This window comes from Malus domestica, chromosome 15, assembly GCF_042453785.1.
Source record: "Malus domestica chromosome 15, GDT2T_hap1".
Classification (NCBI taxonomy): Eukaryota; Viridiplantae; Streptophyta; class Magnoliopsida; order Rosales; family Rosaceae; genus Malus; species Malus domestica.
This window is the reverse complement of record NC_091675.1, coordinates 47,121,933-47,140,295: the sequence shown is the minus strand read 5'-3', so window position 1 is coordinate 47,140,295 and position 18,363 is coordinate 47,121,933. Positions and strand designations below refer to the sequence as shown.

Here is an 18,363-nt window from a genome sequence, read left to right as displayed (position 1 = left end):
TTAACCTTGCCAAACCCATCTTTATCAAATGTAGCCAGCACTACCCACATCTTAGATCGCTCGTTGGGCCAATCCGAATCCTAAGACCGGGTGTTTGGGTTAATATTTGAATATTGGGATTAATTGAAGGGAAGCCCAAAGGCGCCAAAACGAGATGAACTTGCCCTAAGCCCAGCTACAAAGCTTGAAGCAAATTGAAGCCTTCTCAGCCAAGGCATAGGTCATGTGCCTGTGATTGAAGTGACAAGTGACATAGACCATCTCACTACCAATCAAAAAGCACTTTTCATGGCATAAAGGTGTAAATACAAGATGACTCACTACCCCTGAAAGACCTTGGCCAAGAATAAGACTAAAGCAGTCGGGCCAAGATGCCTAGAAAAGCCAAAAAAGAGACAACAACAATTATGGACACTCAACCAATCAAACAAACAACATACAAACTCTGCTCCTAAGTCAGTTCATACCTAGACAAGCTATAATCAACCCAGATTCAGTCATTTTAGTAACTGTTTCCTAAGAAAAGCCATCTTTTGTCTAGTGTAAAAACTTTGCTATCTTCTCTAGTGTGGTAATATCGATTCCCTTGTGTAAAACCTGTTTACCATCCATCCCTTTTAGTGTACAACCTTTGTAAACTCAAAGAGAAGTGGCTGCAAGAAGTTCAACCTTGCCAAACAAGGTGAAATCTTGCCTGAATCTCTTTGTTTGTCCTATAATTAGTAGATATGTCCTCTAAATGTATTTTTTAGAATGTATTCAAGTTATTTCCAATTACTTTCTACCAAAGAGTCCTATTTGCATCCAGATCTAGTTAACTTAATAAACCTATTTTCATTAAGAACAACCTGGAATCAAGCAAATGGTTTAAAGGGCTATGAACTCCCTTCATTTGAATTTACAAGATCATGGACTAAAAGTCCTTGTTTACAAGGCAAGAAAAAGAACTTAATGCAGACATAACCTATATGTGACAATCCTTTGATGATAAGAAGTTTGAGTAACTTAGGGTGCAAGTAATCGATTTAAACCAAATATGTTCTACATCTGTTATACTGAGATAACAGTGGCACCCCAAGCTCTTTGTTAGTTTTGATTGCGAGTCTTAATGCCTACATCTAAGGCCCCACAAAGGCACCTCTCAAAACTAACTTTATATTCTTCTTGTAGTACACCAAGCAGCAAGAAGCCAGCAGACACCAACACATTCACCCAAAGTGCCAACCTCGCAAGGGAGCTATGCCAAGGCTAAAATCTCGCCTAAACACTGGGTCTTCAACTTCGCATGCAAATAGTGACTCTTGCTTCCTGGTTAGGAGTTGCAGAGGAGATGGCTGAAATTTCTTAAGCTGTAACGACATAATAATAACAACAACAACAACAACAAGAAAATCCCACTATCCTTTCCACCGTTAGCCAATAGCCCACCCATTACTCATTTTCTATTAAATCCCAGTTAGCCATGATAGCCCACTATCCTTGGATGTGGGTGGTGGTGGTTGAGCATTTGACAGAGATGGGTTTTGCAGTGTTAACTTTAAGGTGGTGGTGGTGAGAAGGGTGGAGGTCATGGGATGGTGGCGAAGGGCGTTTTGGAGTTGCACAGTAGATGGGTGAGGTTGGGGTGCCCGAAAATGGGTGAGGTCGAGGTGCCTGGAGATGGGCGAGGTTGTTGTTGTCGGGTAGAATGGGGAAGAAGGATGATTTTAATTTTAATTGTAGATGGTGGGTCCCACATTTTAAAATAAAAATATTTAAATATTTTTTATTCTTTATATTTTTAATTAAATTTTTAATCTAGTTGGGCCAAGAAGTAAGCCTGCTTTAAGCACCTCAGCATTTAACAAAAAAATTGATAGAAAAACTGACGGAGATATGACATTACAACAAATTCGTAAAATGAGGTATGACATTGTACTTTTTAAAATATGAGATGTGAGATTGTGATTTGACTCATACTTAAGATAGTTTTGTGTAATCTACCCTAACAGAAAAATATATTTTTCTTAATTTTTTGTTTTTTGGAGTAAATATAAAAGAATTTTTTTTTTGGCAAACAATATAAAAGAATTAGATGTATAAGATCTGTATTTTCCATGCTTCCTCTTTATTGGTTCTTTTCGCCTGTTATGAATGAAATCCTTTATTACCTTGAAAAAAAAGATATGTATTTTTCAAAGAAGTTACATTGTTTACAACACATAAAAAAAGAAAAAAAAATCGTAAACTTGATATAATTTCAATTTTGTGAACAATTATTAGGTATAATTCAGTAGTTTAGGTTAGGCCCGATAACTCAATGTCCACATCAGCTTTTTTTTCCCTAACAAATTTATCCCTTAATTCTAAAATTAATAATGATTGAATATCTAAACTACATATTAAATCATCTTGTCAACCAAAAAACGCTGAAAAGATATTTTTATCTTCGGTCACGATAGTAATGTAATTTCACAAACAAAATTTTACTATTTTTGTTTAAACCTCATTTTACAGGTGATTTTATCTCTCTCTAATTAAAAAAAAAAAGGAGACTTTGGATGCGAATATTCTTTGATTGAAACCTTGTTGGTTTTCAATTTTTGATCGAAGTCCTTGAAATTAATGTGATAATTTATTTCTATGTCTGTTACTATATTTTTTAAATTAAAATTAAAAAAATTTAGTTTTTTATATAAATGAGATTTTAAATAAAAAAACCAACATTTGTGGGATTAAAAATATTAAAATATAAATATACTATTGTGTGTGTGTGTGTGTGTATGTGTGTGTGTAAACATGGGTACATTCATCAAAATTAACCAAAAAATTATTGTATCAAAACATGGGTACATTCTTCAAAATCAAGGAAAAAACAAGATATTAGGCTTAATAACATTAGTAAATTTTTTATTAAACTTGACATGGATACATTTTAAAATCAAAGAAAAAAGAATGTACCCATATAAGTTTAAAAATGGATTAGAAAAAAATTGAATAGATTTTGTATATAAAAAAATGGTACATTTTACATATAACAAATTGGTATATTTAAGAATGAGTACATTTTAGATTAAAATTTTGAAAAAAATACATGAATGGGTACATATAATTAACATGGGTACATTTGGCAAAATAAAAAAAATTAAAAAAAATATGGGTATAAATACAAATAAAACTTTAAAAAATATGGGCACAAAAAGAAATTAATATATGGATACAAATTAAAACTGAAAAGAAAATTGGTACAAATTTAAAAAGGGCCTAGACCGCCCAAGCCACCTAAGAGCGCCTAGGCGAGTGCCTAACAGCTCCCTAATTTTTCTTAACGATTTGGACCTAATCGCATCGGTACCACCCCGCCTAGCGCCTAGGCCGTTTTTTAGAACACTGTAAATAAGTGCATGTTGACACTTACAAAAAGAATAATATATATATATATATATATATATATATAGGTAAATTTCTTGTTATTTTTTAAAAAGAATACTATATATAATTTTGTAACTTAAGATTTTTAGTATATAATATGGTTTGGTGTTTAAACAAATAATACAACATATAAAATAAAAATAAAAAAGAAAGAAAAAAAAACCCACGAGCCCTCCACCTCTACTACATCACTCCAATAGGTGGAACCCAAATCGAAACATTTACTCTACCTCTCTCACATTACCCAAGGTCTCAATCCCATGTCAAAGATTTAATAGTGCCAAAAATAATTAAAAAAAAACAATTATAATATTTAATGATAAGGTTAGTGGTGGGCAATGACAGTAAATACAGAAAAGTGGTGCACATGACAACACCTTTTGACACTTTGGAAAACGAAAAGCCCTTTATTTTGATTCTGTTTCCTCTTCTTCCTCTCGCACATCTTCTCTCCTATTTGTTATTTTTTTGCTTTGTCTTCCTCCCCTTTCCTCTGTAAATTTCGTTCTTCTTCAAGTCTGGCTGTGCAAGAGCTTGAGTTGCAGATGCAAGTCTACTTAAACCAAATAGCATGATTTAGATTAGTGCAGAAGACGATGATAAGAACTATGCATAGAGCCGAAGAAGAGAGTTTGAAACAAAAGTTGCAGAACTAGCAGCTTAAAACGAGATTCAATCCACCTAGACATGCCGCCTAGCACCGCTTAGAGTGTCTAGACTGCCTAGGGAGTGCTTAGACGGTCGCCTAGCTCCCTCCCAATTTATGTAAACGATTTGGCCCAAATCGCATCGGGACTCCACCGCCCAGTGCCTAGGCGGCCGCCTAGAGCGATTTTTAGAACATTGATTATATATATATATATATATATATATATATATATATATATATATATATATATATATATATATCTACCTCTATATATATATATATTTTTATTCTACATGTATCATACACTACCTGTATACTATCTACCTACATATAATCAATGTTCTAAAAATTGGCCTAGGTGGCCACCTAGGCGGTAGGTGTTGTTGTGCCGATGCAACTAGGTCCAAAATGTTAGGCAAAATCGAGGAGCTGTTAGGCGCCCGTCCAGGCGCACCTTGGTGGTTGTGTAGGCGACGGTCTATGTAACATCCCACATCATCCAGGGAAGTGGATCCTCCGAAGTTAAGCAAGTTTGCACAAGAGCAATCCCATGATGGGTGACCCACTAGGAAGTTCTCGTGTAAGTTCCCAGAAACAAAACCATGAGGGTGTGGTCGGAGCCCAAAGCGAACAATATTTTGCTACGACAGAGTCGAGCCCAGAATGTGGTGGCGGCCTGGGCCGGGATGTGACAGTCCAGGCGGAGTGAAAAGGTTTTGGGGAAGAAAGTTCAAAACCCAAAATTGCAAAAACTCTCTCACAGCTTCGACTCCCCCCCCCTCTCTCTACACCTTGACTTTCTCTCTCTCTTGCCGTCGTGACTCCCTCTCTCTGCACTCGATCGAACTGTTTGCAAAAACACTTTGGCTGCTGCCTGCTAGGTCCTGCCTAGGTGCCCAATTAGCTATATGATTAATTATGCATTTTTCTTTATTGTTTGCAGAATGCGATTTTACACACACACACAAAAAAAAAAAAAAAAAAAAAGATTACAAGTTTGATGTCTTGCTAATTGGTGTACTTTAATTTTCGGAAATTTTGTTTGTCTTGTTGTTTAGTGCATAGAAAGTGTTTGATGTTAGTCTATCTATCTTAGTGAAAACTGAAATTTACTTTATCTTTACTCTACTCCACGAGATTAAACAACTTAGGAAAATCAAATTTATATGAAAATTATACTCTTTCACTACGCCTATTACCTAACATGGAGGAAAGTGTTACACGTCAAAATGAAATTTACATATTCCTTGGGACGACATTAAACTACCTAACATGGAGGAAAGTTTATAAAATAAATCTATATAAGCATTCATGTGGTAAATATTTACGTAACCTACCCTGGTAGAAAAAAATTAACATGACAATTATTCTTCACTTTATTCATTATAGGGATAACTTTAAACTACGTAACATGGTGGAAAAATTGTACAAATCAAACCGATGCACACACAAGAATTTATGCATTGAAAAATATTAACTCTCCTGGGTATGGTAGGTAGTATACACGAACATGTTATTTTTCTCTTCCCACTTACATGGTTTATGCATTTAAAGTTCACGTTAATTTGTTTTAAAATCATGGAAAATTTAAAACAAAAGGAATCAGATAGAATTTATGGATGAGTTAAAAAATTCAATTGCATTCAAAACAGGCTTACTTAGAGCTAGTTTGGGATTATGGTACTTTTTAGAAAGCAAGCTTATTAAAAAAATCTTAAATATAAAATGTGTTTGGTAAAATTAAAAAAAAACAATTTTTTTTTTCAAAGCCTAGTGTTCTGTGCTCATTTAATAAAATTTTCAAATAACAAGAAGTATACATTCACATATTTTACAAAATTAATATTTTTGCCCCTACATTATTCTCTTTAAAATTATTATATAACATTAAATACTATATCATTTTTAGTTATTTAACATATTCACAACAATTTATATAAAATTTTACCAAATACTTAGAAACTGTTTTTTTTAAAGCACTTTTACAAAATAAAAAATAAAAAAATATCAAACACTCAACAACTTTATTTTACAACTGCTTATTCTCACATCATAGCGGAATCAACTTTTTTGAAAAGCACTATAATACCAAACTAGCCCTTACTTTTTTATTTTTATCAGCAAACTAGCCCTTACTAAACCCAATGTATGGTTGCGTAATACTAGTGAATTTCATTCAAAACAGGCCTATAAAACGACCCATGTTACTTTTGGATATACCTATTACAGTGGTGTAGAGGAGTGTTGCCGTTACACCACGATGTGGGTTTGAACCCTGTCGTTTTCCTAATCTAACAAAAAAAAAAAAAACAAGAATCATATTGAAATGTTCAAATTTGCAATGGCAAGGTATATTACGCTAGGGTAGGTAATTGACTTGTCCAAAGTCCAATTAGACATTTCATAGTGCTTAGTCCACCATGAAGAAAAAATGGAGAACATTTCCACATGGCAAAGTATATTTCCTCGTGCTTAGATATTAGGTGAAACTTATATCGAAATTGTTTATTTCAACCAAATAACTTTGTTGACAACTCACACGTTTTTAACCCGTTGGATTAAAGATTTAACATATCAGTTATAACAATCTCTAATGGATTAAAGATTCAAGACTTGGATATTGAATCTAGAAACATGAGGTCATCAAAAACATATATATGTGTGTGTGTGTGTTTGTGTGTGTATAGGAAATCAAAGGGATCCCCATTTTTTTCATAAAAATAGGAATTAATTGTGGGGTACACTACATCGAACTTGAACTCTCTGAACCATCTATTTTTCAAGTTACACCTCGTAGATCATCCTTGCAAAATATTAGCTAGATCGGAAATGTTTAAGACATATATATAATTGGGTTCAAAGAATTAATGAATACTCTATTATATAAGAAAAAATGAAATTTTATCTTGATAACTAAATAAGCAAATGGTTTTGAATTGAATTGAATTTTTGTAAGGATAATCTATTAATCGAAAAGTTTGATGTAGAGTGAGCCCCTCACCTAATCCCTATTTTTTTTTTTTTAAATGAGAATCCCTTTGTATAAATGGCCTATATATATATATACACACACACACACACACACACATATATATATATATATATATATATATTATTTTACATGATGAAACACAAACAGGCAACAGGTCTAAAACAAATATAGAAAGTTGAGTCAAACTAACGTGTTGGATTGTAACACGCGTATAGACATTATCTAAACCATTCAGTTGTTTAAAACATATCTTCGGTAAGTTTTCACACCCATAGCTCCTTCGTATCGACATCGATCCTTCTTAACCTTGAAGTTACGTGAACAATAAAGTAATTTTCTTGCATCTAATTCCGATAGTCTCCGGAGGACAAGAGTGACTAGTGGGTTATTGACAAAATTTCATCCTACAGTTTTGTTTGGCGCCATCTCAGAAAACAAAACGTATAGTTGATATAGAAAATACACTTTTATGAGGGCTCATGTACAAGGACACTGTATTGAAACTAGAGGAACCAAAAATTGAAAAGGAATGGCGGAAGCAGCGGAACCACCCTAGGTTTGTGAGAATGTGAGGACGAAATTCAAATCGGTGAAGCACCAAATCTTACAAGAGCTTATAACGACGTTGGCTACTCTCCATAACTTCCTTTAAGATCAAATAGGGTGACCTCTAGCCCGATTTAGGTTTTTGAAAAAAACAGAAACGTTGGTGTTAATTTCTAGTTCCATCAACTACTTACCATCCAGAATTATAGACATGCAAAAAACTATTTTTAAATTAACAATGTAACGGTATATTCATATATCATCTCCTACTGAATGAACTAAACGTAGCCCCTCAATAATTTATTAGTTTTAAGTTTATGCCTTAAATATATTAGTTAATTTAGTTAAACTACCGTCGAATGTTTTCAAATTCAGTTGTTGAATATGAATCATTTATTGCAACTAAAGCTATCTCCAATGGATCAGGTCATATAGGCCTTAGGCAAGGACTGAAAAATCGATATTATCAGCAAAATATCGCCGATAATATCGTTTTTTTTAGACAGCGATATTTTCACACGTTTACACTTAATTATTGTACTAATATCGCGATATTATCGATATTATCATGCCGGATCTGTCGTCATAGTCGCAACGGCAGTCGAAAATGATCAATCCACACTTAGACCCACGCTCAGACCCTAAAAATGAGCAATCCTCTCTCTGCAATCCATGCTCAGACCTTGAAAAGGAGCAATCCCCACTCGGATTTGATGGATCTGATCATCTGAGAGCCTTGTACGGCCTAAACAAGGCCTCCCCTTGCCTGATGGTGCTCGTCGCCATCGGGAGGTGAGAAAGGGAGGAGGAACGGTCCACAGGTGGTGATGGTGCTCAGCAGAGTGTGTGCCACTGTCGTGGAGGTCACGGTGGGGTGTGTGTGGTGTGTCTGTACTCCGGGAATGAGAGTTGCAGAGAAGAGATGGGGGGAGAACCGAAGAAGAAACAAGGAGAGGAATGAGGGAGAACCGGAGAAAGAAAAAACGCAGGAAATGACAAATAGAGAAGTGAAACCCAAGAAAAAAACCAAAACAAATGGAAAAGAAAGAGTGCAGCGATCATCAACACGTGCAGCGATCATCAATTTTACTCTCTAACCAATATGGTCTGATTCTGATCTGAAAATGATACGTCATGATATGACTACTGTTCATCAACAGTAGTTTTCCTTCATTTTTTTTTTATGTTTTTTGGAAACTCAGTGCTTTCTTTTCTTTATATACCAGCCACATGATTTGTGGCACAACAAACAAGAAAAATTTATATAAAACAAAAATAAAATATTAAAAAATGTGACAAAAATGCCGTTAACAATTACATATGGATGACATGTTAACAATTACATGCAAAATTATTTTGGAGATTTATTATTTGATTACTCTTCACAATACACTTACTCTACAAATAGAGATGATGAAGATAGTGAAAATTTTGAACCTTATAAGAACTCTATGTGATACTAAGTCACTCATGTATCTTACCATGCAATGTATAAAGTGTAAAATACTGTACTAATTTATTATATATAAATTATTATGGTGTGTTTAAACTTCTTTCATTAATTACTACATATTTTCTACACTCACAATGTTTGCCAACTCGCTATATAATAAACTTAAATCAATTAAATCCATCATGCAATGCATTTCCTTCCAATTTTTTGTGATAAACTAATAGATAATTGACTAAATAAACATCCTGCAAAGTTTCAATAAAAATTTCCAAGTTTTTCTTACAATTTCCGTGGTTTCCATATTATTTTTATCGATATCGATAATATCCCGATATTTCAGTGTTTTTGGACTACCGATATTTCCGATATCATCGATATTTAATACATTGGCCTTAGGCCATGTTTTAGCCTAAATTAAGACAAAAACCAACTCCAATTGAGGTCTGCGAAAAGAAAGAAAGAAAAAAATAATAAAAAAATACCCACTAGGCCAAGTTTCAACCCATCAACCATTGGGGCGGGCATTGTTAGACAGCCTGCCAACATTGTTTGCTAGGCCCAGTCTGTCAGAACCCAACATCTACATGACGTCAGTTGACATCATGTAGCCGTTGAATTTTTTTTTTTCTTTTTAGGACGAAATTCAAAAAAGAATTTTAAATTCTAATTTTTTTTTCCTATAAATACCTAAGTTAATTCTACACAATTTTTCACATCCTTTTTACCTTCCCATACTATCTTACCTCATTTTATTTCAATTCTTCACATTTTTTTTTCTATAAATACCTAAGCCATTTAAAGAACAAACTTAATTCAATTGTTGAATTAATGCCTAAGTTGTTGTAGTTTTAATATGATAATTTAATTCAATTAACCAATAGGTTAAAGAACAAACTTAAAAATAATAGATTATTGAGGGGCTAAAACATTGCCCCTTTAGGTTGGAGATGGTATATAAATATAGTTTGTCTACTACAAAAGGGCCTTATAGTGTCAGTAGGTGGCGTCGATTTAATTTAATATAGTGGCGGATAAGACAGTTGCGACACTAACTGAAGATGACGTCGGATATACTGTCGCTTATAAGCGTCATAAAATTTCTACGTCTCTTTTAAACCGACGTAAACATTTAATGTCGCTTATAACCGACATATATTTTAATAATTTTAAATAATAGCTTCGCTTTAAACAAAACAATGTCGCTTTTTAGCGACATAAAGTGTTAGTGTCGCTTTTAAGTGACACAAATTATTGTTTTTAAATAATTTAAAGCCTGCGTCGGTTCTGAGCGACATAGATTTTAGTTTTTTTAAATATTTTAAAACTTAGTGTCGGTTGTAGCGACGGATTGAGGGTCTTTATATACCCTCCCGTGTTCTCTTTCATCCTCTCTTCCATTTTTCTTGTTTGTTCTTCCTCTCTTACAAACCCTCCCCTTGTTCTTTCACTTAGACCTTTCTTATTTGTTCTTCCAATTTCGTTTGTTACTTCTTCACAACAGTAAGTGTTTTTTGCTTTTAATATTTTTATTTTCTCCTATTATGTTTAATTTTTATTTATAATTCATTTTTGTAGGGAATTTATTTGAGCTGCTTGAGTACATAAAGAATTCATCGACGACAGAATTCTTCTATAATTCAGGTTTCTATCACTAAATTCTTTAATTGTATAAAACACAAGTTTATTTATTTAAAAATTCTAATTTAAGTACTTAGATAAATTTCTATTATTTTTGTTAAATTAATTTATATTTAGTCGAATTAATTAATTTTGTCACTTGAATTGTTATGAGATAATGGAAATGAATAATATTTATTAGCATTTATGTTAAATTAACAATATTAAATATAACATAAACTTATAATATTTAGTAATATAAGAATATATTATGTTAAATTAATTTGTTTTGTACTGTAATTGTTATTTTAATTTGTTGTTATTTTAATTTGTTTTTGCTGTTATTTTGATAACTTTTGGTTGGTATTTATTAGAATGGATTAGATAAGCATAATTTTGATAAATTTTTGTTGTTATTTTAATTTGTTTTCACTATAATAGGTGTTGAAAATTAAAAGATTGCAATTGTGATAGAGTTCGAGGGTTGAAAGATAGAAATTGAAAATTCTAATAGTTATGCCTACATGATAGGGATTGAAAGATTGTAGGCATCTTAGTGTGAACGTACTATTTTGCCCTCATAAAGTGGTAAAGCATGGACAAGAGTTGGTTGACGATACCTCGAAATTTTGAAACGTATACAGCTGGAATTAATTTATTTTTGGATCAAGCAGTTGCAAATGGTGTTGAACCTGATAAGTTTAGATGTCCTTGCAAAAGATGTTGTAATTGATACACTTTTGTTAGGAACACTATTGTTGAACATCTCATATTGTATGATATGGATAAAGATTATAAAAACGCTTGGTGGCGACATCATGGTGAGCAAAACATTGGAGAGCAAAATATGGCAATTGGAGAAAAAGAAACAGGAGATGAGGTGATTGGCATGCATGATTTTCTTAATGATGTATTTGTCCAACCATTAACAGAAGAAGGTGTTGGGCCGTCTACTGAACCCCCCATTAGGGAAGGGCGTCCAGAAGAGGTAGAGACTTTTTTTAGGTTGTTTGAAGAGACAGATCAAGATTTGTGGCCAGGTTGTAAGCAGTTTAAGAAATTGGAAGCAGTTGTAAGACTGTATCAGATTAAGTGTTTAGCGGGAATGCCAGATGAGATCTTCACCACTTTACTGGAGTTAATTAAAAGAATGTTGCCTGAAGGGGATTGTTTGCCTGAAACCATACAAGGCAAAAAAACTTATAAATGACTTGGGTCTGTCGTATGTGAAAATTGATGCATGTCCCAATGATTGCATGATCTATTGGAAAGATACTTCAGATTTGACCGTGTGCTCGGTTTGTGGTAAATCAAGATATAAAATTACCAACGCATATGATAGCTTAAGAAAAAAGATCGCAGCTAAGGTTATGTGGTATTTTCCTTTAAAACCACGATTGCAACGATTTTTTATGTCGAAGCATATGGCTGAACATATGAGGTGGCACGCAACTGAATGTCCTAATGGGATCTAATACTAATTAAACTATGTAAATTGTATATCCAGAACATTATTTAACGGTTTTTCTTTGGATATGATGCATTTCTTTGTTTTCATTGTGTAATGTGACTTCTTCAGATTGAGTTACTAATCGATGCAATAAGTTGCATTGAAGTTTGTTGATTTTGTTAACTGGAAACTTTACTTCTTGCGTGCTATGTTTTCATAGGATCCTGCTTACTATGTGCTTAAAGAAGATGAATCCCCTTGCATTTTTGGATCTATTGAGAAGCAGAGATGGTCCTATGCATGTGCAAAGCAATTGATCGAGAGGCTAATCTATGGTTAGTCATCTCTTTGTTCTACTTTTATGTGGTTGTTCATAAATTGGTATTGTAGTATAGGTTTCTGATTCTGGCGTGATTTCTTCTTGTTTACAGCTGAGGGTGCGGAAAATGGTCTTGAATTTACCATTGTGAGACCCTTTAACTGGATTGGACCGAGGATGGATTTCATTCTTGGCATTGATGGCCCAAGTGAGGGTGTTCCAAGAGTTCTTGCATGCTTCAGTAACTTATGTCAGATAATAATTGTAGCATTCCCTATTTATTTGGTTTTTCAGCATTTGTGTTGTGATCGTGCTCTGCTTTCTTCTGTTACAGAATCTTCTTCGCCGTGAGCCTTTTAAGCTCGTAGATGGCGGCCAATCTCATAGAACTTTTGTCTACATAAAGGATGTTATTAAAGCTGTTATGTAGATGATCATAAGTGAAAATAAAAATCCCTTTTGCTTAAATTTTTATTTAGATGCAAAAGTTGCTCAGTAATGTGATCTGTTTTCCTCAGGAAATCCTGCTAGGGCCAATGGTCACATCTTCAATGTAGGCAACCCTCACAATGAAGTTACCGTAAGGCATCTTGGTGAAATGATGACTGAGGTGAAGAATTCTCTTTGATACCATCTTCTTTTTAGTTAATGTACTATGTCTCCTTCTTTGCTTCCATAAGTTTTCAGTCAATTTTTCTAATGTTATATTTTTATGGTTCAAAAAGTGTATAGATGTCGTAGTTGATCACTCGTCATCAGAGTGTGACCAATGCACCTCCCGTATTTTCAGCACCTACTGCTTTAGCCGTGAGTGCTCCATTGATTAGGGAGCCTACACCCCTTACTGAGGCTACTCCTAGTGCCTTCCAAGTGCCTGCATCATTAACATCATCAGTGTCGGTTTAGCTGCTTAGTGCACGACAGCCTCACCGATGCCACTGCGATCCAGAGCCTTTTGATCACACTTTGGACCTCCCAATCTTCTAATCACCGATGCCTAGGACGAGAAGATGAGTATGATCTTATGGGCCTTACAGATGTCTGGCCTCCAAATCACAATGCCAACACTTGATCTTGCTCCACCTTCAACTTTCCAGCCACTTTGCCTAATCGATATCCAATAGCCTAATGCATCAAACCTAGACGACTACTTGTTGTAGTTTTTTCTTTTATGTTTGGACATCTTGTATGTACATTTTCATATATTTTATAATTAAATACTTTTTTTCTTGGTTTATTAATTATTGTTTATAATTTAAATTAAATATTTATAAAAAATTAAATAAAAATTATTTTGTCAAAAAAAAAAAAGGAAAAAAGGGTTTGCGCAACGAAGGCGTAACCTATGTCGCGCAAAATACCTATTGTGCAATGAAGGTACTGTCGTCACGCAAAAGGCTTTTGCGCGACGCGATGTAGTTACTATCATTGTGCAAAGACTATTTGTGTGACGCAAGTTACTTCTTCGTCACGCAAACCCTGCTTTCACGACTTTTGCGCGGCAGTTTGTGCGCAACGAAGTTATCGTTGGGCTAACTTTCAGGCAACGTTTTTTTACTTTGCACGACGAACTATGCTTCATCGTGCAAACTGTTTTTTGTACTAGTGGAAGAGGAGAAGACTGATAGATAGAGAAAGTAGAGAGAGAATTTGAATCCATCATTATTGGCCATTCATAGTCCAATGTAAAACTTAAGAGAGAGAGGGGTGTTTCCATTGAGTGAAGCTGCGAACATGTCCTTCTGAAGTTGTCGTGTCAGCTAAGTGGATACAGATACTGGCTTCTTTGAGTATTCCTTCAATTTTTGTTTTATTTTATTTGTTAAAAAATACATCAATAAGGTTACTTTAGGAATCAGGGTGGGTGAGAAAAGAGGATTTTCATTTTTTTTCAACTTTTAGTCGTGGGTGAGAATAAATAAGGTGGGGGTGAAGAAATACAAATGTTGGGTGACATTAGCAACACTATTAACTTTCCTTATCTCCAAATTTAATTATATTGAAAAAAAAAAAAAACAGAAAAGGAAATAGGAACAAGTCATTAACATTTTACGAGCAAATGAATGTGATGAATTAAAATTGGGTACTTTATACGCACCCCACAAACTACTGAAACCACCCGATATTTGATGGAAAATTTAGAAAAGTAACCAAAATTGGGATCTCATATAGAAATATAGCTACTATTTAAAGTTTATGACAATTATAACAAAAAAAATAATTATTATAACAAAAAAAATGACATGCAAGTAGTTATATTCCCTAATCAAACTTCCTCATTTACCCTTAACCATAAAAAAACCGCACCTGACATTAGAATCCCCCTTGTCCCATATTCTGGGACATTCTATAAATAGAATGTCATAATTACCGCAATATCCCTGCTTTCTTTGTTTATTTCTCCCTCGTCACAACTCTGTTTCGCGAAGGCTTTCGCCTATGCGTTTCTTAGATCGAGCTCTATCTAAAAATACTAAGTTTGATCCTGAAAGGTCCTATGGATTTTAAATGACCAATGGCGAAAATTCAAACTTTGTAACTAGTTAACTAAAAATCTAAAATTAACAAAATTAAAATATATCACAACAACAATATAAAATATCGTGAACACATAATTCGTAAATTACAATAGTGAAATCTAGGAATGAGATTTGACAGCATGGAATTCATAAGGTTCTTTGATTTTCTCCTTGTGCTTTTCAAGTTAAAATTAAATGTAACAGTGCAGCTCGTGATTCTCCGGGCATGGTTGATTTATGTGGTAATTTATGTGCCCACTTAGATCATTGTCTTGGATGCTTTGCAGGATGTTTTGGCATTGCTACTACCTTGGAGGCGGAACTTAAAGCTACTATTCATGTTGTTTATATGGCTTTGGAGAGGAGGTTGCATTTGCTTTGGATTGAGGGTGATTCTTGTTTGCCAATGCATTTCCTTTCTAATGGATCTTCTCAAGTGCCTTGGCGTTTATTGGTTGATTGGGCAAATTGTTGTACCATTCTATCTCCCTTGCATATTTGATTTTCTCACATTTATCACAAAGGAAATCAGGTGGTAGATTGTTTGGCAAACTATGGTATTGATCATGTTGGGGTTCATTGGTGAGACTCTTGTTCGCCGTGTGCCTTTGCCGCTTTTGTTCATAATCTTTCGGGGCTTCCAAATTTCGTTTCTCTTAGGAGTTGTCTTAATTGATTTTTGTTTTTAATAATTTTCTACTTATTGTTAGGATTTGGCTTTATGTCCCTTCTAACTTATTATATTTTTATATTTTTTTCTTCTTTAATATATTCACAATAATATCTTCTTACATGATAACAATGATGAAGCAAAAGTGACATTATTGTTTTCAACAAAACATACGTTAGCAAGGCATCTGTATTCAATTTTTTGTCACAACAAATGGACAATTATATCCATTGTTTTTTTAATTGGTAGGTATCACATCATTTTCTTACACATATTCTCTTTCACTCTTTTGAAATGAATAAACATAAAGACAATCAATTCAATATTAAAAGGATATGTACACAAAATTTCAATCTACTCAAACTACCTAAACGTATTCCTTCGTTTAAACTTGATCCTTTGGCCGTAAGGTATCAGTTGACCGTTCATCGCCGCCAATATGGTCCAACGGTGCACTAATCAATTCCGATGGCTCGGCTGCCGACTGGGTTGCAACGTCGTTATCACCACTTTGGTTCCTAACAGACCCGTTTCTAGACACAAAAGGCGGCAACATTGAGAAAGCCCAACGGCCTGATCGCCCCGACAGGTTGGACCGCGAACTTGGGTCAAACCGCTCAAACAAACCGGGGCTTTTTCCACGCCCACTCTCACTTCTTAAATCTTTTCTCACACTGCCGGCCCTCGGAAATGCCACGTTGTTACTCCTGCTACGAATCAAGGCTGAATTCACAAGTTGAGCCCGTACCTCGTCCGGTAACCTTAGTGTAAACTTTTCGACGTTCTCACCCGGTTTAACCAGCGAGTGTCCGGTCGAATGTGATCGTGGAAATAATACTCTGGTAAATCGCATCCCGGTTGATCTCGACCGAGGCGGTCCAAAACCCGTTGACCTAGACCGAGGTGGGCCTCTTTGATTGTAGGCTTCACTTCCATTCACCAGATTAATAAACACTGGAGGTGCTGGAGATGGAGATTCCTCCTCTTTGATTTGATCTTCCACTATCCGAACTGACACTTGGCGGGGTGGCATATGCGACGGTAGCGAAGGTGGTGATGCTTCTGCCCTACACGGCGCAGTGTCAGATTGACCCGACTCGATATCCTCTTCATTCGGATCAACCCAAGTGTACGGTTCTTCTCCGGGTTTAGGAACCAGGTAAGCCCGGCAAACAGGGCAAGTCGAGTGAGAGAGAAGCCACGTGTCAATACAATCGGGGTGGAATACGTGATCACACTTGGGGATCAAACGCAGCGTTTCATGGTCTTGAAACTCCTGTAAACATACGGCACATTCCAGAGCGCCCTGGCCGAGCTTTAGCGCCTTGACGTCGGAGTATATGAAAGCAGGGAAGGTTTCGATGACAGCGGGGTCAAGGCCACGCGCCATGAGGGAGCCGTTTCGAAGGGCGAGGTCAACGCGCCCCTGGAGGCGGGTCTGGGCGCACTGACGGGTGTAGACGGAGAGGAAGCCCAAGATAAAGAATGCAACTACGAGAACCACCATTACCACCGCCATCTTGAGGTTGAATTTCGGCGAGCTTGAGCTTTTGGTTTGCGGCTGAGAAGGCGGTGTGGTTTGCGCAGTGATCAGCTGCGACAACAGGAGGAAGCTGAGCGTCCATAGCAAGACTGCATGAATGGTGTATTTCATGACTCGTGAGTTATTTGGATTTGCTGCTCGAAAGAGAAGAAAAAATAGGAAGGCGAGAAAAAAAAAGGCTTGGCGCTACTCCATGAGGTTTGTGCAGAGGAAAGGCAAAGTGGGAATGAAATGAAGGATTTGAATGAGTCGTGTGGACTTGTACAGCAAGGAGTTTTGAAGGTTGACTAACGACGAGGGTGGAAGCCCACTAGGAAAGTAAAAAATTTCTATTGAGGATTAGATAAGGATTTTATTTAGGCGGATTTGTCTCAAATAAAATTGGTTAGAGTAGTGTACTTTTTTCAAAACGTCTGTATTCGAATCACAGATCTTGTAATTTAAATATAATGTAATAATCTTATCATTCATCAAACAATAATTATTTAAGATTTTTTTTCAATAAAAATGATTATTTGTCGATTATTTGGTGTTTAATAAGATGATTAATGGTGATGTAGGGTTTTGGGATAGCAATGATTCCCATTAGGCCTGGCAAACGGGTCGTGTCTGTCGTGTTCGTGTCGTTTTCGTGTAACACCTGTTATCTTAACGGGTCGTGTCGTGTCACACCTGTTATCTTAACGGGTCCTTAACAGGTCGGGTCACTTTACCCAACGGGTAAAGTGACCTGACCCGTTATGACCCATTATGACCCGTTAAGAAAAATATATTTTTTTCTTAAATTTGCACATACCACACATTACCACATAAATATTACTTCAAAACATTAAAACATATTTGTCATTTAAGTACTACATCTACACTCGAAAATAAGAGCCTAATAAAAAAACATCTATACACTAGTCTATTACAAAATATTAAATGTGCAAGGATATGCAAAATGAAATAGTTTTTGTTTTCAAGGTTGTGAAGCCTTTCTCAAAAGTTTAAACCTTGTCAATAGAACTCAAAGTTTGAATGTTATTTCTTTTACAAAATCCTCAATTTTCATCGATCATCATGGGGAAATTGTATTGGAACTTTGGCTTGATCTATTGCCTTCAAGAGTTCTGTTGATGATGTTTTCGGTAAGGTTGTCTACGTCAGAACTCTCTTCCGCATAAACTAAGTATAGAAAAACCAAACATTAAA

At 35.2% G+C, this 18,363-nt stretch overlaps 1 protein-coding gene and 2 long non-coding RNA genes across 3 annotated transcripts; 2 read left to right on the top strand and 1 right to left on the bottom strand.

The window, feature by feature from the left end:
* The first annotated feature begins 12,223 nt into the window (after window positions 1-12,223).
* Window positions 12,224-12,873, top strand: LOC139192499 (uncharacterized). Its single transcript, XR_011576696.1, has 3 exons — window positions 12,224-12,453; window positions 12,550-12,662; window positions 12,772-12,873. It is a non-coding gene; the product is annotated as an uncharacterized lncRNA (long non-coding RNA).
* Window positions 12,874-12,953: 80 nt separating this feature from the next.
* Window positions 12,954-13,674, top strand: LOC139192500 (uncharacterized). The gene is made up of 2 exons (XR_011576697.1): window positions 12,954-13,047; window positions 13,163-13,674. It is a non-coding gene; the product is annotated as an uncharacterized lncRNA (long non-coding RNA).
* A 2,127-nt stretch (window positions 13,675-15,801) lies between these two features.
* On the bottom strand, window positions 15,802-17,652 carry LOC114821727 (RING-H2 finger protein ATL38-like). Its single transcript, XM_029094923.2, has one exon. It carries the CDS (start codon window positions 17,278-17,280, stop codon window positions 16,012-16,014), a length of 1,269 nt encoding a protein of 422 aa, XP_028950756.1. The 5' UTR covers window positions 17,281-17,652; the 3' UTR covers window positions 15,802-16,011.
* Between the last annotated feature and the right edge of the window lie 711 nt (window positions 17,653-18,363).

Coding starts and splice junctions, on each gene's coding strand:
- LOC114821727 (XM_029094923.2), bottom strand. CDS start 17,280: ATGAAATACACCATTCATGCAGTCTTGCTATGGACGCTCAGCTTCCTC.